Source organism: Carcharhinus amblyrhynchos, chromosome 7 (assembly GCF_965287045.1).
Source record: "Carcharhinus amblyrhynchos chromosome 7, sCarAmb.v2.hapA, whole genome shotgun sequence".
NCBI lineage: Eukaryota > Metazoa > Chordata > Chondrichthyes > Carcharhiniformes > Carcharhinidae > Carcharhinus > Carcharhinus amblyrhynchos.
In genome coordinates this window covers 4,403,521-4,419,639 of record NC_137330.1, presented here as the reverse complement: position 1 = coordinate 4,419,639, position 16,119 = coordinate 4,403,521, and the positions used below count along the sequence as shown (strand labels likewise).

Here is a 16,119-nt window from a genome sequence, read left to right as displayed (position 1 = left end):
CGGGCTGAGGGCCGTGCACCATGGCGCATGCGCCTCTCTCTCCACAATCATTCCGAGAACAAATGCAATTTGCTGAGTCAATATAAAGGGCAAAATACAGCGGATGCTGCAATCTGAAACTACACCAGAAAATGCTGCAAAATCTCAGCAGCTCTGACAGCATCTGTGGAGAGAGAATAGAGCCAACGTTTCCAGTTAGGAAGAGGAAGGCTCCAAATATTCGCCCCATTCTCTCTCCACAGATGCTGTCAAACCTGCTGAGAATTTGCAGCATTTTCTGTTTCTGTTCCAATTTCCTCAGTTCCCCTGTTCAATTTCCTCACAGTTCCAGAAAGGAAGTTGGAACTGTGGGGAACATTTCATCGATCACGGGAATTCAGCCTCTGATCTTCGGGTAAATGTTCTCCAGGGTGGCCTTCATGACACATGGCAAGGCAGAATCGCTGAGCAGAAACTAATAGCCAAGTTCCGCACACATGAGGACGCCTCAACCGGGATCTTGGGTACATGTCACACTGTCTGTTAGCCTCACGACTTGGCTGGGCTTGCAAAAGCCCATTAACTGTCCTGTCTGGAGACAGTACGCACCTCTTTATCATGTGTTTAACTCTCTCTCCACTCACATTGTCTGCACCTTTAAGACTTGATTACCTGTAAAGGCTCACATTACAACCATTATCTTGTAAATTGAGTTTGTGTCTACATATGCCCTCTTTGTGAACACAGCTCCTCATTCACCTGAAGAAGGCATGACACTTTGAATGTTTGTGCTACCAAATAAACCGGTTGGACTTTAACCTGATGTTGTGACACTTCTTACTGTGGGGAAATGCAGAGAACGGTTCAAGCTGCTGCATAATCCCTGTCTGAAGTTCAAACTGAGATCATTCCCTGCAATGTCTTCACTGTTCATCTGCACGTCCTCACCAATGCATCCTCACCAGGAATTTGTGTGTTTGCTGTGATATTGCAGGAGTTGATATCTGATCAGAATAGTCTCAGATTAATTTAGTTGGATTGATAATGTTGGAACCTGAGCATTTATCGAACAATTTGATCAAAACATTCCAGATAATTGCAGCACATATTGACCATATATTTCAGACATTATTGACCTCATCTTCAGAATTTGGGATTAATCTGGTGCCTGGATTAAACTGGTACAGGATCGCTGAGAGTTGAGTCTCAATGTCTCTCACCGCTTCAGAGGTGTCCAGAGTGAAGCAAGCCCATTTAGATCAGATGTATTTTTAAATAGTAAAACTCTCAACTCATCTGGGAGAGTTTTGTGGGAATGGAATAGGAGCAGAATTGAACTAGGAGAAGACAGTTTGACTCATTTTACAATATATTATACTTAGGCGGCAATATTACTGACAAGTCTGGATTGAATGGATCCAGGTTTCTAACTGGTTTGTCTGTCATATTCCAGTTTGTACGTTGTTGACTGTACGCTTTGCCGTTCTGTTTAGAACTTGATTCTAAAATGTCAATTCGAGCAGGCAGGAGGAGGATCTGGGTGACCACAGTTGAAAGAACAAGTTGATCTCGCCCTTGTTCTTTGAAGAGATTCACTGAAGGTTTCCCTGAACAATATTTTCAGGGATGTGGTCACCTGCATCCATTTAGCCCATCGTGTCTGCGTAATTTATTGAATATCCATCTATCCTGATCCCATATTCCAGCTCTGGGTCCATAGTCATGTGTGCTATGCCATTCCAGCTGCTCATCTAAATGATTTGTCTAAGTTAAGGGTTCCTGCCTCTACCATCCTTTCAGGCAGTGAGTTCCAGGTTCCCACCATTCTCTAGGTGAAAAAAAAATCATCAAATCCTCTCTAATTGTTCTGCCCCTTACCTTAAATTTATGCTCCCTGATTATTGACCCTTCCACTAAGAGAAACAGTTCATTCCTATCAATTATCTCTTCCCTCAGGGAAATAATGCCAGCAACATGAACCTCTCTTCAGAGCTGAAACATTCCAGCCCAGGCAACATCCTAGTGAACTTCCACTGCACTCTATCTTGTGCAAACACATAGAAACTAGAAACAGGCCTTTGGAGCCTGCTCAGCCTTTCATTTTGACACACCTGTTCATCAAATTCAATATCCTGATCCCATCTTCTCCCCATATCTCTTCAGCCCTTTAGCCCAAAGAGCTACATCTAATTTTGTCTTGAAACCAGACAACGTTCCAGCCTTATCTACTTCCTGTGGTAGTGAATTTCATATATTTACCATTCTCTGGGTGAACAAATGTCTCCTTACCGCAGTTCTAAAAGTCCTTATCCCTCAAACAATGACCTCTAGTTCTGAGCTGCCCCAACGTTGGCAACATTCTGTCTGAATCTACCCTGTCTAAACCCCTCTTACTCTTCTAAACTCCAGATATGAATATAATCCAAACCAAATTATTGTCTCCTGATATGGCATACTAACCATCCTAGGAATCTGCCTGGTAAACCTTTGTTGTACTCACTATGTAGCAAAGACATCCTTGCTCAGACAAGGACACCAAAATTGCAGACAATATTCCAGATTTGGTCTCACCAACGTCTTTTACAATTGCAGCAAAACATTGCAATACTTATACTCAAATTGTCTTGCTATGAAGGCAAACATGCAATTTACATTCTTTACTATCTGCTGTCCTGGCAAACATGCAATTTGCATTCTTTAATGTCTGCTGTCCTGGCACACTTAATTGTAGTGACTGGTGCACAAGGACACTCAGGTCTCACTGAGTATCCACCTCTAACAATATACACCCATTCAAGTAATAATAAACTCACATTAATCCACATTATACTGCAACTGACATACACATGCCTGCACAATCAGCCTGTCCATATCATGCTTAAGCATCTCTGCATCCTGCTTCCAGATCACCCTCCCATGCAGTTTTGTATCACCAGCAAATTTGGAGATAATGCATTTAGTTCCCTCTCCAAATCATTACTACATAATGTGAATTGTTGGGGTGCTGGCAGGGATCCTGTTGATACCCCATTAGTCACTGCCTGCCAACTGGAGTAAGATCCAGTTATGCCAAGTCTATGCTACGCATCTGCGAACAAGTTTTCTTTCCATCTCAAGACATCCACAATCGGTGCAATTTAACATGACATACTAATCTGCTTGTGAGTCCTTGTCGAAAACCTTCTGATGGCCTAAAATAAAGATAGTGTCATCCTCTGAAACACCTTGTGTTTCATTCTGTGCTTTCCTTAACTTTTCTCTGAAATGAAATACATTAGGCTTGACTTGATCAGTCTCTTTCTTTGTATGTGAACGTAGGCTTCTTTCTGCATCTGTCAGTCCCTGATTCTGTACACTAGAACAAATAGATTCAATTCCGGCATCCAAATCATTAATATATAGTATAAACAGTTTGAATCCTAGCACAGATCAAAGAACAAAGAACAACACAGCGCAGGAAATAGGCCCTTCGGCCCAACAAGCCCGCACCGCCATCTTAACAATGTGTTTTTCCTACTCCACCCTTGACCCATGTCTATGCTTATGGTACCCCCATTGGAAACCATCCTTGTGGAGCCCCACTAGTTACTGCCAATCAGAAAAAAAATAAGAATACTTATGTACTCTTTGCTCCCTGTGTGCTAATCAGCTTTCTATTCATCTGAGGACATTACCTACAATCCCGTGTGTTTTAATTTTATGACTTTACTCTTTGACTGAATTGTCAAACTTCTTTTTTCCAATTTTAATTTGTATTCAGTAGGTAAATATCCGAGGATCACACAATTCCCCGATATAAACACATCCCTGACAAACACATCTCCCTGGCTTTACACACTCCTTTGGTATAAACACTCCCCTGATATACGCATTCCCCAGCTCTTCATTATTATACTCATTCCTCTGGTTTGTATATTCCCCTCGGTTACACACACCTCTGTTTTGCACAATCTGCTGGTTTATTTACCCCGCACACTACCGTGGTTTACACTCTATACACACTCCCTGGTTTGCACACTCCCCTCGTTTGCCCATTCCCTATTTGTTTGCTTGGCACTGGTTTTGCACATTTCTGTGCATTCATACATACCCCTGCATTTACCATACATATCCCTTGTTTGTATTTTCCCACGCTTGTAAACACTCCCTGGTTGGTCCACTCCCCTTCTTTGCACATTCCTTTTTTTGGCACAGTCCCCTGGCTTACAATGTTGCCTACACTGATCTGTTTCCAAAGCAATTCTATCCCCATTGAGTATGCTTGCGGCACAGTTATAGATTGTGATATGTATGTATTCTAATGCTGTACTCAGACCTCATGTGATGATCTCTGCTAATGCATTGTAATTGTAATATTGTTCTTCATTCTGGTATTGACACAGAGTGCAGTACAACACTGCCTCACAGTGCCAGACATCTGGGGTCGATCCCCAGGTTGTGTCACTGTGCGGAGTTTGAATGTTCTCCTCATGATGGCATTGTTTTCCCCTGGCTGCTCTGAAAGGCATGCTGATTAGATGCATTAGCTGTGCTAAATTTTCCCTCAGTATATGCAAACAGGTATTAGAGTGTGCCAATTAGGTTTTTTTTTCACAGAAACTTCATTGCAATGCTTATGGAAGCTCACTTGTGACACGAATAAATAAGCTTAACTTCAAGTTAATATCGAATTTTTATTCTCCCATCCCTACCCCATCCCCCGTCTCTAATTATTTCACTTTCTCATTCATTTTGTTCTCCTCATATGTTTCTCTATCTATCTATCTATCTATCTATCTATCTATCTATCTATCTATCTATCTATCTTTCAGTCTCTCTCCATTTATCTGTCACTATGCCTTCCATCTCTGTGTGACTCTCTTTGCGTCTGTCTATGTATCTCATCATTTCGCATTCCCTGTCTTCCCCTCTCTCTCTCTCTCTGTTTGCCCCTCCATGTTTTCCATTCTCAGTTTCTGTCTTCTTGTCCCTTATCTTTCCCTCTGTGTCATTTCGTCTGTCTCAGTATTTTGCTATGTATGTTCATCTCTCTTTCCTTCTCTCTCACTCCTTACCTCTCCCTCTATCTCTGTCCTTGTGTGCTTCTCTAAGCCTTTCTCATTATTTCTCCAAGTGTCTATTTCTCTGCTCCTCTATCTCCCTGATTCTTTCTTTTCCTCCATCTCCCACTCTCTGAGCCTCACCATCTCCTTCTCTCTATGTATGACTCTGACTCCATGACTCTGCTTCTCTCTCGGTCATTTCCAGTATGTTATTGTGTGTGTTGTGAACAAAATGCTAACATGTGTATCACTGACACTCCTGTGAACACTGTGCCGTGTTGTGACTGAGATGGTCCCTGTCTCGTTTCCTCAGAATCTCCTGGTCCATAATTTTATCATTCGTTTTTAAATCTCCAGTTCGGTTCAGAATGGTCAAGAGTTTACCTGTGACTGTCAACAACTCCACTGTCAGCGGCTGTGGGACGAGTCTTTAAGTGGATGTCCCTGTTGTTTGAGTTCAGGGTTTAGTGTAACTGAGCAGTGCAGGAGGATAACCTCAAACTGGAGAGTGTCCAGTTTTAGTGAAGAGATCATTTGTATTTTCACTTTGAAGAAAGATGGACAATCAGTGTAATTTCGTGAAAACACATTTGACTGGTTGCTCTGAGGAATGAGGTTAACACACAGTATGTGGTGCAGGAAATACAGAGAGGTTAACAAAGTTAAGGGAGAATTTACAATTAGCCAACATAACGGGGGAAAGTGTGGAAGAGAGGGACAATATGTACAGAGACGTGTGAATTGCCTGCGATTGTGTAGATGTGAATATTGTGCAGAAGAGAGTGTGTGATAGGGGCGGGGGAACAGGAGAACATCACTGTGTTTCTGTGTCCGTTAAGATCATTAGATCTCCGCATCATTCTTGTTTAAAACAAAAATATTTTTGAATCAAGTTTTCCCCCTGTATCCCTCCTACTTTTCAAAGTTAGATTTCAACGCAATTTCCATGACGCTTTTCAGATTTCAGTCGAAAAGTAAGGGAGATGACAGCGATGGGGTGAGAGAGCGCGAACAGTACAGTAGAGAAACAGAGTTTAATCCCAAATGCAGCCTTCAATCCGGGTGAAATCTTTACTACAACAGGCATTAAGGTGTCAGACACAATGAGGATTCAACCCGGGCCAGTGTGGAGCCGGAATTTGAGTGGAAATTGAGAGTTTGGGTCGAGAGAGAAACACAGAGAAGGCAGCAGCAGCCTGGAGCTGACAGCAGCTTGTCTCCGCCCCGTCCGCTCGCTGCCTTTAAGTTGCTCAGTGCCGCCACCAAACGCTTCATTTCTCATCCAGTTCACATTGACGGAGAGATTTGGTGAAGAGTTCTGGACATGAGCGACAGTGCAGCCGCCGAAACGGCTCCTGCAGCCGCCGCCACAGGCAAGGCAGCCAAGAAGAAGAAGGCAGCGGCTCCCCGGAAGAAAGCAACAGGTCCCAGTGTGGGCGATCTGATCCTCCAGATAGTGGCGGAATGCAAGGATCGCAAGGGGATGTCCACTGCCGCCATCAAGAAGGAGCTGCGGGGCAAAGGGGTGGATGTGGGCAAACGGGGGAGCCAGATCCGGCAAAGTTTAAAGAGGAATGTGGAAAATGGAAAGCTGATTCAGCTGAGTGGTATTGGCGCCTCCGGCTCCTACAAACTCGCTCAGAAAACAGCGGAGCGGAAAACTGTCAAGAAGGTAAAGGCAGGAGCGGCCAAGAAAACCCCAGTGAAGAAAGCGGTGGCCAAGAAAGTAACAAAGAAACCAGCAACAAAGAAATCGGCAACAAAGAAACCAGCAGCCAAGAAAGCCACAGTGAAGAAAGCAGTCAAGAAAACGACAGCTCCAAAAAAGAGCGTGAAGAAAGCATCCCCCAAGAAAAAGATTGCTGTGAAGAAGGTCACGAAGGTAAAGACATCGAAGGCCAAACCCAAAGCGGCTGCAGCAAAGTCTAAGAAAGCAGGAAAGAAGTGAAATTCGCCGAGCAAATCCCAAACCTGTGAACCCAAAGGCTCTTCTCAGAGCCACCCACCTCTCTCAGGAAAGAGCTGAACCCCCCCGCGGTCAATGAATCGCTGTCCCGGCGCTGGGAGCAGATTTCAGAGAGAAATGTTAATCCAGTATTCTCGCTGACACGTTCGAGACCCGAAACCCCTCTCCCCCCTTCACTCTCTGCACTCACACACAAGGATGTTGCTGCTTCTCCCTAACCCGGGAATGGCTCCGGGGGAACACTCAACACTTTGTGTTAGTTTATTTATTCACAGATTCAGAGTGAGGGTGTAAAAGGAATCCTGGCGGAGAAAACCCACGTCACAAATCAAACCCCCAACACATTTTATCCCGAGGGCGAAATGAGTAAAATTCTCAACCTGTCTGGGGGAGGCGTTGTCGGCAATGAAATAAGAGCTGGATTGAAATGGGTCAAACAGTTCACAGGTTACAGAAAGGGCTGCACTGAGGCGGGAATATTAAAGTACATTTTGTTAATTGTTCACAAGTAACACTTACATTAACACTGCAATGAAGTTACTGTGAACTTCGCCTAGTCGCCACTAGGATTGAGTAGTCCCGGGTTTCTAACTCGCTTGTATCTAATATTCCAGTTTGTACGTTTTGTTCCTCGCGCTCTTTTCATTTCTGTTTGAATTTGAATCTAAAATATCGGTTCGGGCAGGAGGAGGAGCAGCTGGATGGTGAAAGACATTTCACTGCTCTGTCTGTCTGTCAGTCTCCTCCCCGTCCCGCCTCTCTCTCTCTTTCTCAGTCAGGTCGGGGCGAGCTGTATAATAAAGGAAGCTGCAGCAGCTCCTCTGTCATTTAGCAGCGATTTGACTGAAGAAGAATCATGTCTGGCAGAGGGAAAGGAGGCAAAGGGCTGGGGAAAGGCGGAGCAAAGCGACACCGCAAAGTGCTTCGTGATAACATCCAGGGCATCACCAAGCCAGCTATCCGTCGCCTGGCTCGCCGTGGCGGCGTCAAGCGGATCTCGGGCTTGATCTACGAGGAGACCCGCGGGGTGCTGAAGGTTTTCCTGGAGAATGTGATCAGGGATGCGGTCACCTACACCGAGCACGCCAAGCGCAAGACGGTCACCGCCATGGATGTGGTGTACGCTCTGAAACGCCAGGGCCGCACTCTCTATGGATTCGGCGGCTGAAAAAAATTATCCAATTTTCTAAAAAATCCAAAGGCTCTTATCAGAGCCGCCCACATCTTCACATTGAGAGCACTGACCACCGTACAGCACCGGGCTCTATCTATGTGTTGAATTTCATGCAGCTTTACCATCTTTTTAGGAATCGGACCATTCCGCATTGTGGTTGAGGATATCTTAACGTATCTGAACAAAGAAAATTACAGCACAGGCCCTTCGGCCCTCCATGCCTGCAACAACCTTGCTGCCCGACTTAACTAAAACCACCCACCCTTCCGGGGACCATACCCAACTATTCCCATCCTATTCATATCTTTATCCAGACGCCTCTTAAAACTCATTATCGCGTTTGCTTCCACTATCTCCCCTGACTGAGTTCCAAGCACCCACCAACCTCTGTATATATAAATAAAAACTTGCCTCGTACATTTTGAGCCTTTCCCTCGCACCTTAAACCTAAGAACATTATTGCCACCTGGTTCCCAGCCGCTGCCATTGATGCAGGAGCGGGTATTGAAAAATTCCGCGGCACAGCTTTTTCTTCCGATTTTATTTCAGCCGTAACGAATGGGTGGATTCCGCAAAAACCGCGTGTGTCCCATTAAACAGCAATGTCACAATAATTGCCCTCGGTTCCAAAATATGTGTGATTCTGTGAGTATCTAATGGAAAGACGCACTGGCTTTGAGATAGAAACATAGTGAACAGAATGTGTCAGATTGCAAAACTTGCTGCAATTTCCTATTAATCATATATTACCATTCACATTTGTGGATATTTTAAGCTGGTGTATTTTTCGATTCCATTCTTTCAATCGGTCTGCAGTAATTTCCCTCCCTTCGAACGTTTAAACCTTGTTTTTTTTAAATCATTTTTTGAATCCACAGGATCCCTGCAGTGCAGAAAGAGGTCATCCTTCATGGTAAAGTGTGTGTTTGACACTGTGTTTTGCGCCTCTCACTGGGAGTTTGCTCCCAGCCTGTTCTGGGTCTATCACGGAATGAATCTGAATGTGTTTTTGGTGCTGAGGCAGTGAGGAAAAGTTTGCAGTGAAATTGGCGGTCTTTTTTGGCGGTGAATTTTGAAAATCAGCGGCCATCCGAGCTCAGCCAATCAGAGCCGGCAGACTGTGGTTGCTATGAGGGTGATTGGATAGGGGCTGTGGCGGAAGCCAATCAGTGGCGGCGGGCGGTGCTTCAGCCGGTTGAAAAAGGGAGGCTGGAAGCCGCTCTGACATTCCGAGTTACTGCGTTTGAAGAGATGGCCCGAACCAAGCAGACAGCGCGCAAGTCAACCGGCGGGAAAGCTCCCCGCAAGCAGCTGGCTACCAAAGCTGCCCGCAAGAGCGCTCCAGCCACGGGCGGAGTGAAGAAGCCTCACCGCTACCGGCCCGGCACTGTGGCTCTGCGGGAGATCCGCCGCTACCAGAAATCCACCGAGCTGCTGATCCGCAAGCTGCCCTTCCAGCGCCTGGTGCGGGAGATCGCTCAGGACTTCAAGACCGACCTGCGCTTCCAGAGCTCGGCCGTCATGGCCCTGCAGGAGGCCAGCGAGGCTTACCTGGTGGGGCTCTTTGAGGACACCAATCTGTGCGCCATTCATGCCAAGCGAGTCACCATCATGCCCAAAGACATCCAGCTGGCCCGCCGCATCCGCGGGGAGCGCGCTTAAACTGACCGGACCCACTGTTGGCCTTTGAAATCCAGAAAGAAACACAAAAGGCTCTTTTCAGAGCCACCAAATCCATTAAAAGGAGCGGTAATCGGCGTGTTGTACCCAGCGTACCTGATGCTCATTCACTCCCAATCCAATTTTGCAGGTGTTGAATCGTTAATCCATTTTTATATTCCGAATACAACACGTTAGCGGCTCGTTCAGTTGCACGCCTAGCAATCTGCAAAAAAATTATTCCAAATTGCATGTTTTTTTTCGCTGTAATATTGTTCCGATCATTGGTTGTGGGTTACTCTGTGCTTTCTTGCATGTAGAACACTATAACACAGTACAGGCCCTTCGGCCCTCAATATGATGCCGAGCTATGTCCAAACCCAAGAACAAGCTATCCCACTCTCTATAATTCTGGTGTTCTCCACGTCCCATTCAATAACCGCTTGAAAGTTCCTAAAGTGTCCGACTCCACTATGAGAGCAGACAATGCATTCCACACCGCAACCACTGAGTGAAGAATCTACCTCGGACATCCCTCCTGGATATCCCGCCATGAATCTTGTAGTTGTGTCTCCTAGTAACAGCTATATCCACCCAAGGAAATAGTCTCTACAAGTCCACTCTATCCCCCTCATCTTATGAACCTCTAAGTCGCCGCTCATCCTCCTCTGCTCTAAAGAGAAAAAAACCCAGCTCCCTCAAACTTTTCTCATAAGACCTACCCTCTAAACCAGACAGCATCCTCTCTGCATTTTCTCCAATGTTTCCACGTCCTTCCTACAGTGAGGTGACCAGAACTGAACACACTATTCCAAATGTGGTCTCACCAACGCTCGGTATAGTTGCAGCATAGCCCCACGGCTCTTAAACTCAAACCCCCTAGACTGATTAGATCTCACAACATAGCCCCGAATATCACCCAAGCAGAACACAACGCCACCCACGCTCTCAATTCCAACCACAACATCAAACCAGCAAAGAAGGAGTCATCGTCATGTTTAACAGAACACATTACTACAAAGAAGTGTACCAACAACCAGGAACACTGCAGACTGCAGATCTGACCCAGGAACACACACGCCAACTAAACAGGCTGATTGAGACTTTTGATCCAGAGTGTCAGAGCACCCTCTGTGTTCTCATTTCATGTATTCCCTGCGTTGGAGCTCTCTACTACCTCCCAAAGATCCACAAGGCCATCCCATCATATGAGGCAATTTGATTCTCTCTGGCTAAGCTGAGGGTGTCTTGAAACACATCGTACAAGGAACAGCATTGCTGCTGCAGCCTCAGTACTGAACACCGACCAATCTCCAGGTGCAATTTTAAACTCGTCCGCTTCATCCTGGACCACAACAACTTCACCTTCGACAACCAGTTCTTCATCCAGACACAAGGAACAGACACGGGGAGCAAATGTGCACCTCAATAGGCCAATACTTCCATGCACAAGTTCAAGAAATAATTCTTCACCACACAGGACCTTCAACCAATGTGATACACCAGATACATCGATGATATTTTCTTCTTTTGAGCCCATGGTGAAGAATTGCTGAAAAGAAGACACAATGACATCAACAAGTTCCATTCCAATATCAAGACTCACCATGGACTATTTTCCTAGTATGCATTCTTGGACACGCATCTCCGTCAAGGACTGTCACTTCAGCATGTCACCCTGCCACAAGTGCACTTCTCCTGCTTCCATCCTGAACATTTTAAATATGTCATCCCCTATGCACAAGCCCACTGTTTGCACAGGATTGGCTCTGACAATTAGAAATGCAACAGACACCTACAGATGCTGAAAGACGTCCTCTTAACAAGGGGATATGGCACTCCGCTTATTGACAGTTCCAATGGGGCATAGTGCAAAACCACATCGACCTCCTCAGAAGACAAACATGGGACATGAACAACAGAGTACCCTTCATCGTCCAGTACTTCCCTAGAGCGGAGAAGCTGCAACATCTTCTTTGGAGTCTTCAACAAATCATATGAATACAAACATCTCACCAGGGCCATTGCCATACCCCTACTATGTGCCTTCAAAAAACCGTTCAAACTTAAACAGATGATTGTTTGCAGCAAACCACCCAGCCTTCAGGAGAACACAAGCCACAACACCACACAACCCTGCCACGGCAGCATCTCCAAGATGTGCCAGATCATCAACATAGATACCACAATCTCACGTAGGAACACCATTAACGAGGTACGCGGTGGACACTCATGCCGACCAGCCAACATTGTCTATCTCACACACTGCAGGAAACATTGTCCCGAGGTATGGTACAACAGCGAGAACATGCAGACGCTACAACAACAGATGAATGGACACCAATCAACAATTGCCAAGCAGAAGTGTCTCCTTCCAATCGGGATCACTGCAGCAGTCAAGGGCATTCAGCCTTCGAACTTCGGGCAAGCACTCTCCAAGGCGGCCTTCAAGACACAGAAAAATTGAGAATCACCGAGCAGAAACTGATTGTTTTTAATTTCAAAAATATACGTTATTCACTAAAAAAAACCTCACATAAGCCATTCCAAAATGACATATCGGAGAATTATGAACAATGCAAACAAAAACAGTTATCTTTATAATACTTTATAATGATTATTTACAGGTCCTTAAGTTCCTTATATTTCAATGTTTAAACTACATGTATATATACATTCTTCAGATTTCACTGTGTGCTTTTTTTTCAGATTGGCGCACAGTTACGCAGGCTGAGGGTGTTCTACAGTTTCCGAGCTCTCGGTCTGCCTCCGTTAAAAGGCCTTACAGTGTGGCCTTTCCCCATTGTGCCTTTGCGGCGGCTGTCCCAAGCTTGAGCATGCCCTCAACACGTAGTCCTGGACCTTGGAATGCGCCAGTCTGCGACACTCGGTCGAGGACAAATCTTACAACTGGAAGATCAGCAAGTTCCGGGCTGACCAAAAAGTGTCATCAATGAGTTGATGACCCTCCAGCAGCAGTTGATATTTGTCTCAGTGTCTGGAAACAACCCTTGCAGCGCAGAGTCCTGCGTCACCCAACTGCTGGGGATGAACCTCGACAAATACCGCTGCATCTCACTCCAGACCTTCTTTGCAAAGGCACATTCCACAAGGAGGTGTACGACCATCTCATCACCCCCTCAGCCACTTCCAGAGCAGCGTGCGGTGGTGTTGAGACCTCAAGCGTGCATAAAGGATCTGACAGGGAGGTGCCCTTCTCACCACCAGACAAGGCAGGTCTTGGTGCTTGTTTGTGAGTTCTGGTGATGAGGCGTTCTGCCAGATGGCACTGACAGTCTGCTCAGGAAACCATCCAACAGGATCCATGCTCTCCTTTTCTCTCAGTGCCTCTAGGACATTACATGCTCACAACTGCTTGGTTGTCATGTGGTCAAAGTTCTGTTTTTGGAAAAAAATTCTCCATGGAGGACAGGTGCTGTGGTACGGTCCAACAACTTGGAGCGTTCCCTGGCAGTGTGGCCAGACCCATCCTCCACAACTCTTGGGACAGGTAGAAGTTCAAAAGGCAGTGTCACTTGTTTAGCGTATGGAAGATCTACACACAGCTTGATGCAGCTGCACGCAAAGGTGGCCATCAGGATGAGGGCGCCGTTGAGAAGCTTTCCTCCGTTCTCTAGGCATTTGTGCATCGCTTCCCCCCAGACACGATCCATCTGTGATCTCCAGATAAGTTTGAAGATGGCCTGGGTCACTGCTGCTGCGCAGGATTTGTGGATAGATCAGACCTGCGCCACACGCAAGAACGCGAACAGTACCTTGCACCAGATGACCAGTTTTTTTACAGGTAATAGAGAGGGAGCATTGCTCTCACAAGCCATTTTTTGCCTTCCTTTGGCAATGCACTCTTCCCAGTTTTTGGTGCACGCTCCTGCGCTCCAAACTATATCCCCAGCACTTTAAGGTAGTCTGCCCTCAGAGTGAAGGGGACAAAGGATCTGTCAGCCCAGTTCCCAAAGAACATGGCCTCGCTCTTGCCCCCATTAAATTTGGCTCCCCAGGCCAGCTTCAACTGCTCACAGACTTGGAGGAACCTGCGAACAGATGAGGGGTCTGAGCAGAAGGCAGCCATGTCATCCATGTACAGGGAGGCTCTGATCTGCGTGCCTCCATGGCCTGGGATTGTAATCCCTTTGATGCCTGAGTGCTTCTGAGGGGTTCGGCAAAGGGTTCAATGCAACACACAAAAGGAACGGAAGGGAGAGGGCAGCCCTGCCTGACTCCAGACCTGATCTGAAACCTGTCTGATTCCCAGCCATTGATTGAAACTGTGCTACTGATACCTGAGTAGAGCAGTTGAATCCAATTGGGGATTCCCTTCCCAAAGCCCATTTTGGAAAGCACACCCATTTTGTAGCACTGCAATATTCTGTCAAAAGCCTTCTCCTAGTCTAGGTTCATGAAGGAGCAGCAAACGCTTGGAAAGCTAATGGTGTTTGCTACCAAATAAACCTGTTGGACTTTAGCCTGTTGTTGTAAGGCTTCTTACTCTGTTTACCCCAGCCCAATGCCGGCATGTCCACATCCCAGCTGATAAGGCAGGTATCCACCTGTCTGTCTTGCACATAAATGATCGTATCCCTGAGTAGTGCATGGCTATTAGGGATTTTCTGGCGATTACAGCACAGATTTGATCAGGATGGATCACTGAACCCAGGGCAGGCTTGACCCTGTTGGTGATGACCTTGGCTAGAATTTTATAGTCCACATTCAATACTGTAATGAGTCGCCAATTTCTTTTTTTTTCCTTTCCCCCTTCTGCTTGTAGAAGAGGGTAATGATGTTTTTCCTCATAGGTTCTGACATGCTGCCTTCCAGAAGCATACCTTCATATACTTCCAGCAGGTCAGGGCCCGTCAAGTCTCACAGCACTGAGTAAAACTCAGCTGGTAAGCCATCACTTCCAGGAGTTTTACCTGTCTGAAAGACCTTTATCAGTTCATCCAGAGATAACATCTGTCCAGGTTCTCCCACTTGTGTGATGGACGACAGGAAAGACTGAGAGCTGTGCTGTCTGTTGAAACTGATGGACAAGTTTTACATGCACAAGACGACCTCAACCAGGATCTTGGGTTCATGTCGCACTATTTGTAACCCTCACCATAATGCCTGGGTATGCAAAATCTTAATAACTGTCCTGGCCTGAGAAAATTCACGCCACTTTAACCTGTGACTATCTCTCTCTCCACAAACACTGTCTATACCTGTAAAGACGTGATTACTTGTAAAGACTCACATTCGAACCATTCTTCACATTCCAATCTGTAATCACCTTATAGTTGTGTCTTCAAATATATATACTGTGTTTGTGAACCTACCTCCATTCACCTGATGAAGGAGTAGTGCTCTAAACGTTCGTGATAAAGTTCAAATAAACCTGTTGGACTTTAACCTGGTGCTTTGAGACTTTTTTGCTGTGCTCACTGTGCGTGAGTATTCACCAAAGTAAAGGACTTGGTAGATGATGAACGTGGGAAAGGTAGATAAGTTGAGTCATGTTGAGATCAAAAATGAGTAGGGATTGGGGTTCTTGAGGAATATTAAGGCGGACAAGTTCCCAGTGCTGGTTGGGATAGATGAAAGTACTGAGAGAGGCGAAGGAGGAAATTGCTGGCGCCTTGAGAGAAATCTTTGTATCCTCACTGGCTACAGGGGAGATCCCAGGGAATTGGAGAATAGCCAATGTTGTTACTTTGTTTAAGAATGGTAGCAAAACTAATCCAGGTAATTACAGGCTGGTGAGCCTAACATCCGTGGTAGGCAAATTATTGAAGAGGACCCTTCAAGGCAGGATTTACTCCCACTCGGAAATAAGTGGACATATTAGCGAGAGGCAAAATAGTTTTGTGAAGGTAAGGTCACTACTCACCAACTTGATTGAGTTTTTCGAGGAAGTGATGAAGATGATTGATGAGAGGACAGTAGATGTTGTCTACATGGACTTCAATAAAGCCATTGACAAGGTCTGTCATTGCAGACTGCTGCAGACGGTGAAGTCACATGGGATCAGAGGTGAGCTGGCAAGGTGGATACAGACCTCACTCGGTCATAGATGGTAGAGGGTAGCAGTGAAAGGGTGTGTTTTTGAATGGAGGCCTGTGACAAGTGGTCTTCCTCAGCAATCAGTGCTGGGACCTTTGCTGTTTGTGACATAGCTAAATGAGTTGGAGAAAAATGTAACTCGTTTGATTTGGTAAGTTTGTGGATGATACAAAGCTTGGTGGATTTGCAGATGGTGATGAGGACCATAAGAGGATACAGCAGGGTATAGATCAGTTGAA

The 16,119-nt window shown here is 45.8% G+C and overlaps 3 protein-coding genes across 3 annotated transcripts; all 3 read left to right on the top strand.

Annotated features, from left to right (window-relative positions):
• Nucleotides 1–6,345: 6,345 nt before the first annotated feature.
• On the top strand, nt 6,346–6,982 carry LOC145345395 (histone H1-like). The gene has a single exon (XM_080193211.1). The coding sequence runs from the start codon at nt 6,346–6,348 to the stop codon at nt 6,967–6,969; it is 624 nt and encodes a 207-aa protein (XP_080049337.1). The 3' UTR covers nt 6,970–6,982.
• Nucleotides 6,983–7,843: 861 nt separating this feature from the next.
• LOC145344730 (histone H4) lies at nt 7,844–8,155 on the top strand. Its single transcript, XM_080191837.1, has one exon. It carries the CDS (start codon nt 7,844–7,846, stop codon nt 8,153–8,155), a length of 312 nt encoding a protein of 103 aa, XP_080047963.1.
• Nucleotides 8,156–8,719: 564 nt separating this feature from the next.
• LOC145345326 (histone H3-like) lies at nt 8,720–9,823 on the top strand. Its single transcript, XM_080193142.1, has 2 exons — nt 8,720–8,806; nt 9,245–9,823. The coding sequence occupies exons 1-2, from the start codon at nt 8,720–8,722 to the stop codon at nt 9,821–9,823; spliced, it is 666 nt and encodes a 221-aa protein (XP_080049268.1).
• Nucleotides 9,824–16,119: the final 6,296 nt, after the last annotated feature.

What these genes read in the sequence shown, in the direction of transcription:
- LOC145345395 (XM_080193211.1), top strand. Translation starts at nt 6,346, where the DNA reads ATGAGCGACAGTGCAGCCGCCGAAACGGCTCCTGCAGCCGCCGCCACA.
- LOC145344730 (XM_080191837.1), top strand. Translation starts at nt 7,844, where the DNA reads ATGTCTGGCAGAGGGAAAGGAGGCAAAGGGCTGGGGAAAGGCGGAGCA.
- LOC145345326 (XM_080193142.1), top strand. Translation starts at nt 8,720, where the DNA reads ATGGGTGGATTCCGCAAAAACCGCGTGTGTCCCATTAAACAGCAATGT. An exon ending in TCCAAAATATGTGTGATTCT is followed by an intron (nt 8,807 to 9,244) that starts GTGAGTATCTAA and finishes TTTGAAAATCAG; the next exon opens with CGGCCATCCGAGCTCAGCCA.